Source organism: Ruditapes philippinarum, unplaced genomic scaffold (assembly GCF_026571515.1).
Source record: "Ruditapes philippinarum isolate M1 unplaced genomic scaffold, ASM2657151v2 ctg15_1_1_1_1, whole genome shotgun sequence".
Taxonomy (NCBI): Eukaryota; Metazoa; Mollusca; class Bivalvia; order Venerida; family Veneridae; genus Ruditapes; species Ruditapes philippinarum.
In genome coordinates this window covers 333,276-347,861 of record NW_026864228.1, presented here as the reverse complement: position 1 = coordinate 347,861, position 14,586 = coordinate 333,276, and the positions used below count along the sequence as shown (strand labels likewise).

The following is a 14,586-nucleotide window of genomic DNA, read 5'->3' as shown; positions in this document are numbered from 1 at the left end:
AGTTTTCAACATTTTAAAAATTAATATAAAATTCAAAGCTTTTTTTAAGAAAATCGAAATGTGATTATACCCTCCTGACTTTCCTCTATATTTACCCAGTTTTGTTCGGATTTTTATGCAGTCTTCGTTGAGATATTCTTTCCGTCGTGGGTTCTGGTATGCCAAAAATATGCAATGCGTATGCAGAAAATGTCGCTAAACGGACACCAAATGCAGAGATTTCACAAAATCTTACCACCAAACTATGCTTATCATTCAAACAAACCCTTATTGAAACATTTATTGAGATTGGTCTTAAAATAAAGGAATTGCCGGTCAAAATTCCATCTGAGCTTCATATGTGCTGAAGAGATCCATAGGTGATATAGGAAACCATCTACGAAACTACGGATCACTTTCATATAGTAATTGAATAGCCAATCTAAAGGAACAATTAAAGTTCCGTAGCTTTGACTGAAAGCACATTAGTCCGTAAGTTTGGTAATTAAATATCATTACCTCAACAGGCTAACTAACTATCTGGTGCTATCTATCTATAGTCTATGTTTAATGAGGGTCCATCCGCCCGCAAGGGCACAAAATGCAGCTTTCGCTGTCGAGTACGGACCCCGGACATGTCACCAGTCCTGCCCTTAAAGAGTTAATTTTGAAGAACAAAGTGGTGATAATATACTTCCATGCAATTTTCACGGAGTATTAGCCAAAGATATTAATTTTGAGCTGAAAGTAGGTCACTGTACGGCGGTCAATGAGAACCTGTACAGTAACCTGTGACAATATGAAAGGTTAGCCCTGACAAGGGCTGTTTGTGCCAGCAAAAGGCCTGCCATTCAAGCCGTCTAATCGTGCTAAGGAGCACACCATCCTCGTCGACCCATGCGCCTACTTTGTAGGCCCCTCCCCCTTCGGCATTAGTCAAGACACCGGCAGCTGGTCCGCAGTTGTTGACGAAGTAGGGGTCCCGTGATAACGCCCACTATGGCTTCAATTTAAGTTTACTACCAGCCAAGCTGTAAATCTTCTGCCGATGCCCTGTGCCTTCTCAGCGACGTGCACGTGAGAAGACTATCTGGTGCTAGCAATATAAATGTATTTAAATACCTGGACCCATGACGGAAAAATCCAAACAAAAATGGGTAAATATAGAGGAAAGCAAGGAGATTATAATCACATTTCGATTTTCTTAAAAAAGCTTTGAATTTTATGTAAAATTTTTAATGTTTAAAATGTTCAAAACTTACCCTGTGATTGGCCTATTTTCTCCTTCACATATCGAGTTAAACTGCACATATTGAGCAGCGGAAATTCACATATTATATTTTACCGATGCTCAATTTTGTGATTCATATGGGGTTACAACCCCGTGGGTACGCTTACCACGGGGTGGAACCCCATATGGATCTCAAAATTGAGCATCGGTAAAAAATATATGTGAATTTCCGCTGATCCAGATGAGCGCTATAACTCGATATGTGAAGCAGAAAATAGCTCAATCACATGGTAAGTTTTCAACTTTTTAAAGATAAATGTCTCGGTGACATTATTCAGATTTGATCTTAATTAAAATAAATAAAACATTTAAGTATTAAGCTAATACCTGAACCACGCAGTAGACAGTCTTAACGCATAGTCTCTTACACTACACAAGAAGTCTGTAAAAGAAGGCCTATTTGAACTTTTTTATAAATGCGTATGCTAACACGAAAGATCTTAGGTTTTTTAGCAGGTTGTCTTAGGCAAACAAAGTATACTGCACGATATGGAAATGGTTTACAATGTATGGTCTGACCATTGCTAGCCTAACAAAACAATTGCAGAGACATGTCGATGTGTTTTTCAAAAAGCGGACAATAATTCCCAATGTTAATGGTCACTATTAAAAAGGCTGGATCAACTTAAAACATAGGTCTTACATCAAAAACATGGTGGTCAATTTTCTCAAATTCCTTTGGACTTTTAAACATCTGAGACCTTTTCGTTTCCGGTGGACAAATGGACGGTGTTTGTGTAAGTTCAGCAACTTTTCTTTCTGTGTCTTTCATCTGCATCTCCTCACACTCATGAACAATTTCCATTGTCTGAAATATTCAGGTTTGTAAAACATATTAGAAATCATGCAGAAGAGTTATGACCTTTTAACAGAATGTAAGACAACCATTTTAAAACACAATCAAATATTATCTTCCCTTCCTGTAATTTTAGCTAAGGTTTTGGATACTAACATTAACTTCGGAGAGACGCTCAGCTATCATCACTAACATTTCCTGACTGTGTTTTTCAATCAATTTTGACACGCTTTCCTTTGCATCAGCACTTAGTCTTTCCATTAACTTCCGGATCCTCTCCTCTTTCTTCTTCCTGAAGTCGAAAATATTTATGCTAATCATTTTTATAGAAAAAGAGGGATAACTGAATCAGTCATGTAGGTTAAAATGACAGTGACAAATCTTACGTTTCTATGTCACGACGACTTGTTAGCGTAGCTGTGTGCAGAACGTGTCCAACTATACACTAAAAACTATCAATTCCTTAAGGATCAAAATAGTAAGAATCATTAGCCAGCATGCATCCAGGTTGCACAAATAACCGTGATTTGGAAAAGGTCTGCTGTCACCGCCTGTGCAAAGGCAAAAATAGTTTGACAAAGATTACATTTTTTCCTACCTTACTGGAGAAATTAACTGACATAAAGAACGAGTACATGAACCTAACCAAAGTCAAATACATCGTCACTTTACCGGTGTTCTACAAAAATTACATGCCATGTACAAGATTAGCTTCGACTTATAAAGGACTTATAAACGTTTGATCGCATAATAATTTTATGTAAGCAAAATGCATTAAAAACTATAATCATGTTCGAAATCTGTAGATCTACCTGTAATGCGATTCTAGTTTTTTTTTCTCTGACTCTAAAGTTTCGGGATCTTTGTATTTCTTCAGTTGTTCAAACCCCTCAATCATCTCCCGTACGGACCTCTCCTTCTCTATCTCTAATTCCTTCTCTATCTTCTCTAATTTTTTCTGTTTCTCTGTCTTAAGTGTGGCGTATAATTCATCCTCTTCCAGTTTCTGGCGTTCTTCTAACTGAGACTGGGCCGCGTACACGCCCGATTTCTCAAAGTCCTAAAATGTTTCAATTGAAATTGTATGTGACTAAGTGATTTACAAGAACTAAAAAAATGTTATTTGGAATTTAAATAGTTGTGTAGGCTTTTTTGAACTTGTAAACTTCAGAGATTCATGAAAGACTGGTAGCAAAGCTCCAAACATAAACAATTAACAGGCATGCCCAATGAATCTGCTTAAAACTCCCGTTGGACCATCATCTATACCTTTTTCTTAGAGCAGTGTCATTTTGCTGACAAAACGGCTTTTTGTTGTTGTTGTTTTTCTGCCAATAATATGAAAAATATCCGGATGTTAGCCGAAATATACAGTTACAAATATTTATTTTAACTTTCATAATTTTCAAATCCGATGTTGACGTTTCAATTTGAATGGTCTAAAGAAGATTTTACCTGATAAGTTCCGAGAGATGTTCGAGAGTTTTTCTCACGATGGTGTGAATAATCCAGCGAACCAGTGCTGTACTGGCATGCTGGATTATAAACGCTTCCTCTAAACTACAAATACAAAAAGGGTTACAGATATATAACATAGTTTTTACAGACAATTGTGATGCTTTGTGATGCTTTATCAGTTAAAGATAAATTAATACTACAGTAATAGTGTCTCTGATTTTGATATTTAAACATTTACATGGAGCCTACTTGACCGTTTATAATGTGATGAACCCTCAAAATCCCCATCCTTCACAGACATAAGAATTTTTCGCGCGAGGCAGCTATTCAGTTAGTAAACAGATTATTCGGTGGCTCTACTAGGATGCCAGCTTGTTCCTGAAATAACGCAGCGATAGAAGTCTGTGTTCCATGAATGCCCAACCAAAAATGTCTGAATTATCTTCGTTATTAATGTACATGAAATACACAGAGAATACCATGCTAGTATCTGATATTACACAAGTTTTGCAAGGCTTAGCAACAAGAATGCATTTGTGAAAAAAATATGGAACGCTATAGCTGCCTCAAGTTATATCATTTCTTTTTATCTTGCCTAGAAAGCGTCTTATTATGTCAAGTATAAGTGTTGTGTTGCCATGGTATTTTGTTGACTTGTCTAAATATTGCCTTATTATGCGTAACAGAAGTCTAATGTCTTCAAAATGTGATGTTGACTTGTCTTAACATTGTTTTATTATTTCGAACAGTAGTGTTATGATGTCAAAATGTCGTTTTTGCTTGTCTGAAATGTGTCATATTATGTCAACTAGTCGTGCTATTTGGTCAAATTGTGGAGCTGTTTTGTCAAAAGACTGTCTGATCATTTGAAACAGTAGTGTTCTCTTATCGAAATTTGGGGTTGACTTGTCAAAGCACAGCTTTATTTTATCAAACAGCTATGTTATTTTGTCAAAATACGGTTTTAAATGTATTAACATTGTCTTATTGTGTCAAACAGAAGTGTTAATTTGCCAACGTACGCTACTGAATTGTCTTATTATATCAAGTATTCGCATTATCTTGCCGAAATGGGATGTTGACTGGGCTAAATCATGCCTTATTATGATAAACTGTTTGCTTATTTGTCCAAAAGCGGTTTTGACTGGTTAAAACCCAATCTTACAAAGTCAAAAAATTGCGGTATCTTGTCGAAATGTGATAATCACTTGTTAAAACTCTTTCTTTAAATTTAAAACAGAAGTGCTATATATTGTCAAAATTTGATGTTTTCTTGTAAAAAACAAAAACAGTCTTATTATGTGTAATATTTGTGTAATTTTGTTCAACTTTAGTTCTGTCTTGAGAAAGCGCTGTCTGATTTTGCTAAACTGCCCCGTTATCTTTTTTGCTCTATCTTTTCACGCTCTGCGCGGGCTCTGGTCACGTGATACAAAATTTGGACCATATCGCATCTGGACAGGATAACACGATTATCTGACATAATAAGACGGTATTTAGACAAGTTAACGTAATAAATTGGCAAGTCAACGCCACTGTATTACATAATGATACTGTGTTTTAACAAGTAAACACCACATTTGAAAAGGAAAAATGATTCTTCGCCATAAAAGGACGATGCTAAGTCTAATTAACACCGAACCTTGACAAAATAAAATGTCTTTTTGACAAAAAGAAAGTAATTTATAACAAGTCATCACCAAGTTTCGACAAGATGATATGATTATTTGACATAATAGGACGAATCTAGACAAGTTAAATCTACATTTGGACATGACAGTGTGACAGTTTGACAAACTAAAATAGCGATTTAACAGTTCATAACCAAATTGTGTAAAGATACCACCATTATTTCACATAATAAATCGGTGTTTAGGCAGGTTATCATAAATTTCGGATAAAATAGCATGGCGATCTGAGAAAATAAGGCAGTGTTTAGACATATCAATACCATCTTTCGACAAGTCAATATTAGTATCTCACATAATAAGTATATTTTTAGACAGGATAAAAACAGTTTTAGACAAGAAAGCATGATGTTTTGGCACAATAATACAGAATAACACCATCTCATACAAAGCAACATAACAGTTTGACAAAACAGGACAATACTCAGACAAGTCAATATAACCGTTGAACAAGATATCACTACTAGCCGACATGATAAGACATGAGTTTGACAAGTTGACACCAAGTTCCGACAAGATAACACTACTGTTTCACATAATAAGACAATTTCTAGACAATTTACCACCACAGTTGGACAAGACAGCATACTGTTTTGGCATTTATAAAAGACATTCTTTAGGCAAGACAACACCGAATTTGAACACAATGACATGGCAATCTGACAATATGTGACAGTGTTAAGACAAGTCAATACCACATTTGGACAAGACAAAACGACAGTATAACATAATACAACAGTGTCATAGCAAACCAGGATCACAATTAGACAAGATGATACCAAGTGTCGACAAGATAACACTCACGGGGGAGAATCACGCCGTTCGTTACCCAAACAAACAAGATGGCGGATGCAGCCAAAAAGTAGGTTTTTCCCTTTTTTTCTCTCTGAGATTCGTGATGTTTCTAGTGTAAAAGTACATATAACAACCTTCTCTACAGTTTTTCCTGGCACACAGGATTTTATTTCATGATGTTTCGTCCCGTACTTCATCTGAAATGCGCGTCACCAGATTCGAAGCGAGAGAATTTTCCACCGGTTTGATCGTGGTAACGTACGGCTTTTTCTCTAAAATTCACTGTTTCTTTTACATATATGTATATTAATTGAAACCACTGACTTTAAAAAGTTGTAATATGTTGTCAAGTAAGCAATCATGCCCATTCTGGCTAGATTTACTGCTGTAAATATTAATATCGGGGCATTTTCCGGAAATGATAACGTATGGCGCACAAAATATCAATGATAACGTACGGCGCATTTTACTACTTGGTGGATTTCCATTTGTCCAATCAGCTGATAATGAATTATTTTTTATGTTGGAAATGATATATATCTGAAAAAAATGTTGGTCAGGTCAGAAATAATTAATTGAACAATGCTGCACCATCGGATATAAATATCTCTCTAGCTGGTGGCATAATAGATATTCGTTGTTAATATACCAATTAAAACACACGTGTATAGTTTGAGAATATTTTGTATAAAATGCAGAATGGAAAGAAAAGCCTCCACTTTCAGGAAACATTTGTGTAGTGTTGTCTTCACATTAAATTTCACCAGTGCTGTGCGATAATTATGGCCTTATCCCCTTATCAGAAAGAAGAAACGCATTCAGCAGAGCAAAAATGTTAAAAAGGTAAGGACGGCTTGATATATTTTCTTTTCCAAAGAAAAAGTCTTAAATCATTCCTAACAAATTTCTGATAAGAAAATCTTAATATTTGAACCCGTCAAACAAAATTACCCAGTCACACTAGAGCTTACGATTACTTGCGACTACCGGCGACGTGTAAAACCGACGATCAACGGCGATTGTCTGCGACCAAGCCCACTTTGAACAGATACATTTACTTCTGCGATTTAAGTACGACCAATCATCATTGACAATCGCACGACAGGTCAACCGCCAAAGTACGATGGTCTCAAGATTGCCTGGGATTACTTAGGACTACCCGTGACCTGTCATAATATCACCTACAACTTGTCTTACGACAATCACACGATTACTAAAGATTACTCAAGATTATCAGTGACTAGTGGCAATTTGTAAAGACTGTCGTAAGATTGTCGCACTTTCGAGCGACGATCGTGCGACAGCCTAAGACCTTATAAGATCACTAGCAACCTGTTTGATCGCAGAGAGGTTTTTGTGCAAGCTCAAAAACCTCTCTTCGACTGAAATTGGTCATGTGACCTAAATAAGATAACCTGCGACTATCGAAGATCACCGATGACCGTCGTAAGACGTTTTAAAGATTGTCCGCGACCAGTGGTCACTGGTGATCGTGAACTAGTCTTTACTGGTCATAAACTCTTATGTGACTGGGGCTATAAACAAAACGAAAAGTGATTGCGACTAGCTTGAGATGAGCCTGTGTTTATTCAATCTGGTCGCTCACTGAAAGAAAAATACATAACAGAGAATAATGAATGAGTGTAGGTTCTATATTGAATTTATTGAATGAGTTAGAAAATAATGTTATCCGAAAAACTTCAATGAATTTAGTTATCGCATGGTTTGGAACTTTTCCTTGTTCTTACTAACCCTTTATACTCAGTACACTTCAACGAGCATTTGAAAACTGTATTGATATATAGAAGTACAGATTTTTCATTGATTCATATAGAAAAATACTTGACTGCTATTTAGTGATTGAGTTTTTTTCGCACCTTGTATATATCAATGCAGTTTTTTCACAGAGGCTCCAATGGGTCAGTGGTAACGAACATTCCCAGTAGCAAACAAGATTGCATTTGTAAAAAATGCCATGCCACCGCATAAATACAACACTAAATAGTAATGTAGGAACACAATTTTTTTTGTTTCTATACAGATTGCCATAAGGCATAGATCACTTACCTATCTGTTATTATCAGATTAGTACCTTCAGACAATAGGATTTTTAATTTTTTACTTTATGACATAGTGACTGAAAATCAATGATCCCCAGGGGCGGGGCCAATTTTGACCCAAGGGCTTTAATTTGAATAATCTTGCTAGAGGTTCACTACACAATGTTTCATGCAAAATATCTAACCTCTAGCCTTTGTCAATTTAGAGAAGATGATTTTTTTAAGTTTTTACTATATACATATGAGGAAAATCTATGACCCCCGGGACGGGGCTAATTTTGACACTAGAGGCAAAATTTGAACAACTTTAGTAGACTACCTATAGATGATAACATATAACAAATATTAAAGCCCACTCTAAGGCTTGTACCTTCAGACAATAAGATTTTTTTTGATTTTTTACTATATGTACATATTGAAAATCAAGACCCCCAGGGCGGGGCAATTTTGACCCCTAGGCTATAATGTGTACAATCTTGCTAAAGGTTCACTATACAATGTTTCATGCAAAATATCTAACTCTAGCCTTTGTTGAATTTAGAGAAGATGATTTTTTAAGTTTTTACTATATACATATAAGAAAAACCTATGACCCCCGGGGTGGGGGCTGACTTTGACACTAGAGGCAAAAATTTGAACAACTTTGGTAGAGTACCTATAGATAATAACACATACCAAATATCAAACCTCTCTAAGCCTGGTACCGCTGCACACAAGAAGGTATTTTAAGTTTTTACGTATATGTACATATAGTGAAAATCAAAGACCCCCGGGCAGGGCCGATTTGGACCCCAGGCTATAATTTGAACAATCTTGGTAGAGGTCTACCAGACAATGCCTTATGCAAAATATCTAAGCTCTAGGCCTTTTGGTCTTTACAAGAAGATTTTTTTTAAAATTATTCTTATAATTTCCTTTTGGTTGCCCATGGGCAACCAGATTTCTGCATGGAATGAAATTTCTTTGAACAACTTTGGAAGCCCTTCACCCAAGGGATCAATCCTGCCAAGTTTTGGTTTAAAATTGGAACTAGTGGTTTTTCACAAGAAGATTTTTTAAGTTCACTATATAATCTATATAACACACACACACACACACACAAACAAACACACAGGTGAATCGCTATATGCCACCGCATCGCAGATGCTGCGGTGGCATAAAAAGTGGAATCAATAAAATAAAATAAATAAATACAATGAAAAAAATAAACAAAGATAATTAATGAAATGAAAATTACTCTCATTTAATCAAAAGGTACATCCGCTGAATGAATTATTTTCACTGAAAAAAAGCCCTTTAATCTTGAATCAATATTGGTAACAGTTTACAATCCGCCTCTAACATTGGATGACTTTTGTATATCTTTTTTTTGCGGAAGCGAAAACAACTTAACAAACGGCATTATCATAATTAACTATAATGTAGCCAACGATTTATTTATTTATTACTTATTTATTATTTATTTTATTTTATATTTATATTTTTATTTCTAGTACAAAAAAGAAAACATTATGCCATTCCGATAAAAGAGTTATAGTAGATCATATGAAACTCGTTAGTTACGAGGATATAACACTGGCTGGGCGACATCTCGGGATGTTTCTGCAAAAAATTGTCTCCGCCTTATGGCCTCGCCATTTTTTAGCAGAAACATCCCTTGATGTCGCCCCAGCCACTGTTATATTACGCTACTCTTAAACTAGTGTTTACGAAGTATATGTTAGTGTTCATCCGTGTTGTTCTTCGACGGGAGCGATAGCGACCGGAGAATATTTCTTATTTATGTATGTTACGGTTTAAAACTTACTTTATTTCGTCACTACACCTGTCCATTTGCACACACACAGTTGTATGAAGCACTATGAAAAATAGAAGGCTGCTATGAACGGACTTTGATATGTCATCGACTTTTGTTCTTCTATGAAAATTTACACAAAGAATTTTTAAGAAATACAGCGCTTTCATTGGATGACAAATAAAGCTGGACACTTATATTATTAATTTCAGTTTCTTTATTTGGTTCTACACATTCCTGTTATGTCTTGTAAACATAACTTTTCTATTATATAGAAAATCAATTAATCAGAAAAAAATGCGCCGTACGTTATCATTGATATTTTGTGCGCCATACGTTATCATTTCCAGAAAATGCCCCGATATTAATATTTTCAGCGGTTAATCTAGCCAGAATGGGCATGAATGCTTAGATGACGACATATTACAACTTTTTAAGGTCATTGGTTTCAGTGAATTGACATATATGAAACGAAACAGTGAATTTTAGAGAAAAAGCCGTACGTTACCACGATCAAACCGGTGGGAAATTCTCTCGCTTCGAATCTGGTGACGCGCATTTCAGATTAAGTACGGGACGAAACATCATGAAATAAAATCCTGTGTGCCAGAAAAATTGTAGAGAAGGTTGTTATATGTACTTTTACATTAGAACATCTCGAATTTCAGAGAAAAACGGGAAAAACCTACTTTTTGGCTGCATCCGCCATTTTGTTTGTTTGGGTAACGAACGGCGTGATTCTCCCCCGTGACACTACTGTTTCACATAATAAGACAATTTCAAGACAATTCAGTTCCACATTTAGAAAAGGCTGTGTTTAGACACGTTGAAATCTTAATTCGAAAAGATGGCGTGCATGTTAGACATATTAAGACTTCCATTAGGCATGTTTACACCTCATTTGGACATGATGACATGACGTTTTGAAATAATAAGACAGTTTGTAGACAAGTCAGCACTTTGTTTTGACAAGATAACCTGAAAATTTGACCTAATAAGACTTCGCTAAGACAGATTCTCATAAAACGTTGGCAAGCCAACACTACTATTATACATAATAAGACGCTTTTAAGGAAAAACTAGAACTCCGCGAGTCGGATGTGTCGCCTTGTGAACAATGTAGTTTAGGAGAAATGGCCAGGACAAAAATGAAATATGAAAAATAACAAAGGGCAATAACTAAAAAATAATAAGTGCAGAGCAGCAGTTTCTGTGTACTGCACTTCTTATCAATAAGATCTGTCATTCTATGATGTTTCAAGTCCATAGCTTTCATACTTGAGGAGAAATGACCAGGACAAAAATAAAGTAAAAAAATCAACAAAGGGCAATAACTCAAAAAATAAGAAATGCAGAGTATCAGTTCTTATGCACTGCACTTTTTCTTAATGAGATATATCATCCTATGAAGTTTCAAGTCCATAACTTTTATACTTTCGGAGAAATGGCCTGGACAAAAATTAAGTATAAAAATTAACAAAGGGCCATAACTCCAAAATTAAGAAATGCAGAGTACCGATTCTTGTGCACTGCACTTCTACTTAATGAGATCTATCATCCTATGAAGTTTCAAGTCCATAGCTTTTATACTTAAGGAGGAATGGCCCGGACAAAATTAAAGTATGAAAATAAACAAAGGGCAATAACTCAAAAAATAAGAAATGCAGAGTACCTGTTCTTGTGCACTGCACTTCTTCTTAATGAGACCTATCATCCTATGAAGTTTCAAGTCCATGGCTTTTATACATTAGGAGAAATGGCCCGGACAAAAATAAAGTATGAAAATTAACAAAGGGCAATAACTTAAAAATTAGGAAATGCAGAGTACCGGTTCTTGTGCACTGCACTTCTTCTTAATGAGATCTATCATCCTATGAAGTTTCAAGTCCATAGCTTTTTTAGTTGAAGAGAAATGGCCCGGACAAAATTAAAGTATGAAAATTAACAAAGGGCAATAACTCAAAAAATAAGAACTGCAGAGTACCGGTCCTAGTGCACTGCATTTCGGGTTATTGAAAGAAGCATGCATACCAAGTTTGAAGTCAATCAGACTTATAGTGACTGAGTTATGCTCCGGACAAGCTTTAGGGGACGCCGACGCCGACAACGACAACGACGCCGCCGACAAAAGTAACCCCTATATGTCACCTTTTCAAGGCGACACAATAAAACGAAATGTAATATCATGAGGCATCTATGGCGTTCCATAATAAATGCTATGCTACCGCATTCAATGCCATTCATTCAACATTTAAAAGTAGGAACAAGAGTAGATGGTTTTTGTTTCTATATAATTGAACTTTGCCATAATGCAGTTGTGTCTAGTGATTTTGGGTTGGGCGGTGTAACACCGCACTTTGGGATCAACCGCACTTTGGGGTCCGACCCCAGTGTGCGTTACGCACTTTGGGGTCCAATTTTAACCCCAACGTGCCTTAAACAGGTACATATGCATTTTTTAACATCAGACAAACGACCGCACTTTGGGGTCATAAAAAGTCAATCTTTCATTATGTTTTAAATGATATATTGTAGTCAAAGCCAATGGTAAACAAAAGTCAAGGTGTTAAAATAAAGAAAATAAGAATCCCTAAAGAAAGTCCAACACGGCAAAATTAAAAATGTTGCAGGCTCGGTTTGATTGTATGTTCATGGACGGTACTGGAAAATGCAAGTTACCGTCCACGCTCCGTAGCACCGGCTTAAGCAGAATTCAACATTTAACATGAACTGGTAAAATTTTGAATTAAGAAACATCCGCGGATGTGTTCATATGGCGGTTATCATGGAACCTTCAATGCAACACGTATGTAAGTGCCATTCCATGAAAAGCGGCATATGGTTACCAAGTAAAAAACATGCGTGTGCCCTAAACGAGAAAAAAATGGGAGGAACTAAATAAAATGGAATTTTGAAAGGGGATCAGAGGTTATAAAGCCTGTATATCACAGATAAGACGTTAAAAGACAAATTTAAAAAGCAGGCCATATATCCTTAGGATGATTCAACAGTATTCAAGTGAGGAATACTGGAACCACCCAGCAAGAAAATAGCCGAATAGAAAGAATTAAATTACCACAAGCACCACAATAATGTCGTGCTGAACGATCTTTAAGGATCGGAAGCATAACCATAAAACATAATATTGAATAGACGCAAAACATGTGCCCTGAATTATAGTAGAATCAATATGGAATTTAAATGATCTTGATCAGTTAGTGAGTAAAGACCAAAGATAGAGTCAGGTATCTACCTCCCATCAAGCCGAGGTTTTATGGATGACCTCACGTTGACGACACCAACACACGTCCAGGCTAGATGGATGTTGACAGCACTGACAGACGTCGCGTCATGGGCCCGAATGAAATTCAAGGCCGTAAAGTCCAGGTCCCTCATTATCAAGAAAGGCAAGACGACAGACAGATTCGTGCTCCGAGTACAGAACAAGGAGATCCCATCCATCACGAAGAACCCAATCAAGTGCCTTGGGAAGTGGTTTGATGCCAGCCTAGTAGACATGGACAACGTCAAGAAGCTAGAGAACCAGGTAGAAGACGGACTGAAGAAGATAGACCGGAGCAACCTACCTGGGAAGTTCAAGGCCTGGCTGTACCAGCATGCCTTACTACCAAGGCTGATCTGGCCAATGATGCTGTACGAGGTGCCCAGCTCAACAATAGAAGCCTTAGAGAGAATCACCAGCCGACATCTTCGCAAGTGGCTTGGAATCCCACCCAGTTTCTCCAGTGTTGGACTGTATGGGAAAACCAACAAACTGCAACTCCCACTATCTTCACTGGTAGAAGAATTCAAGACGGCGAAGACAAGACTGGTGCTTACCCTAAGAGACTCCCCAGATGAGCAGATCCGGGAAGCAGGGATCGTTACCCGTACTGGAAGAAAGTGGTCAGCGACAGAGACTGTCAACCAGGCGGAGAGCTCTCTCATGCATAAGGACATCGTCGGTGTAACGGCTGTCGGACGACAAGGTATTGGTGCAACCAAAACACTTATATGGAGCCAAGCTAACCAGACTGAGAGGCGAGCCCTGATACAGTCAGAAGTACGGAAGGAAGAGGAGAACAAGAGACAGGCCAGAGCGGTAGAGATGGGTGCGCAGGGTGCATGGACAACGTGGGAAACCATGGAAAGGAAGCTGACCTGGGAAGACATCTGGAAGTATGAACCACTTCGTCTATCCTTCCTCCTCAGGTCAGTTCATGACCTCCTGCCATCTCCAGCTAACCTCTGCCAATGGGGACTAATCACAGACCCAACATGCAGTCTGTGCAAGAAACCAGGCACTCTGGAACATGTTTTATCTTCCTGCTCCACAGCACTGACGCAGGGCAGATATCGCTGGCGACACGACAACGTCCTCAGAGAGGTTGCCGATTGGCTGGAAGGGGAGAAGAAGAAGCCACGCAGAAGTAACTCACAGGCAGGCCACATCAACTTTGTAAGACCGGGTGAAACTGCGAAGACAGAAGCTTCACAGAAGAAATCGATCCTTGACGGCGCCACAGGATGGAATATGTCAGTGGATCTAGGAAAGAAGCTTGTGTTCCCGGGTATCGTCCAGACCAACTTGAGGCCAGACATTGTATTGTGGTCCGAGACAGGGAAGAAGCTCGTTGTCATCGAGTTGACAGTACCTTGGGAGACGAGATGTGAAGAGGCCTATGAGAGGAAGAAGGCCAAGTACACTGAACTACTTGAGCAGT

At 37.5% G+C, this 14,586-nt stretch overlaps 1 protein-coding gene across 3 annotated transcripts in view; it reads right to left on the bottom strand.

The window, feature by feature from the left end:
* LOC132724913 (hillarin-like) overlaps positions 1-14,586 on the bottom strand; it is a 48,790-nt gene that overhangs the window by 10,848 nt on the left and 23,356 nt on the right. For all 3 annotated transcript variants that reach the window (XM_060709901.1, XM_060709899.1, XM_060709900.1), the window contains exons 4-7: positions 3,522-3,626; positions 2,879-3,126; positions 2,223-2,358; positions 1,914-2,078 (exon numbers count right to left, since the gene is read on the bottom strand). In XM_060709901.1, coding sequence (XP_060565884.1) covers positions 1,914-2,078; positions 2,223-2,358; positions 2,879-3,126; positions 3,522-3,626 — 654 coding nt within the window. The remainder of the gene's footprint in view (positions 1-1,913; positions 2,079-2,222; positions 2,359-2,878; positions 3,127-3,521; positions 3,627-14,586) is intronic.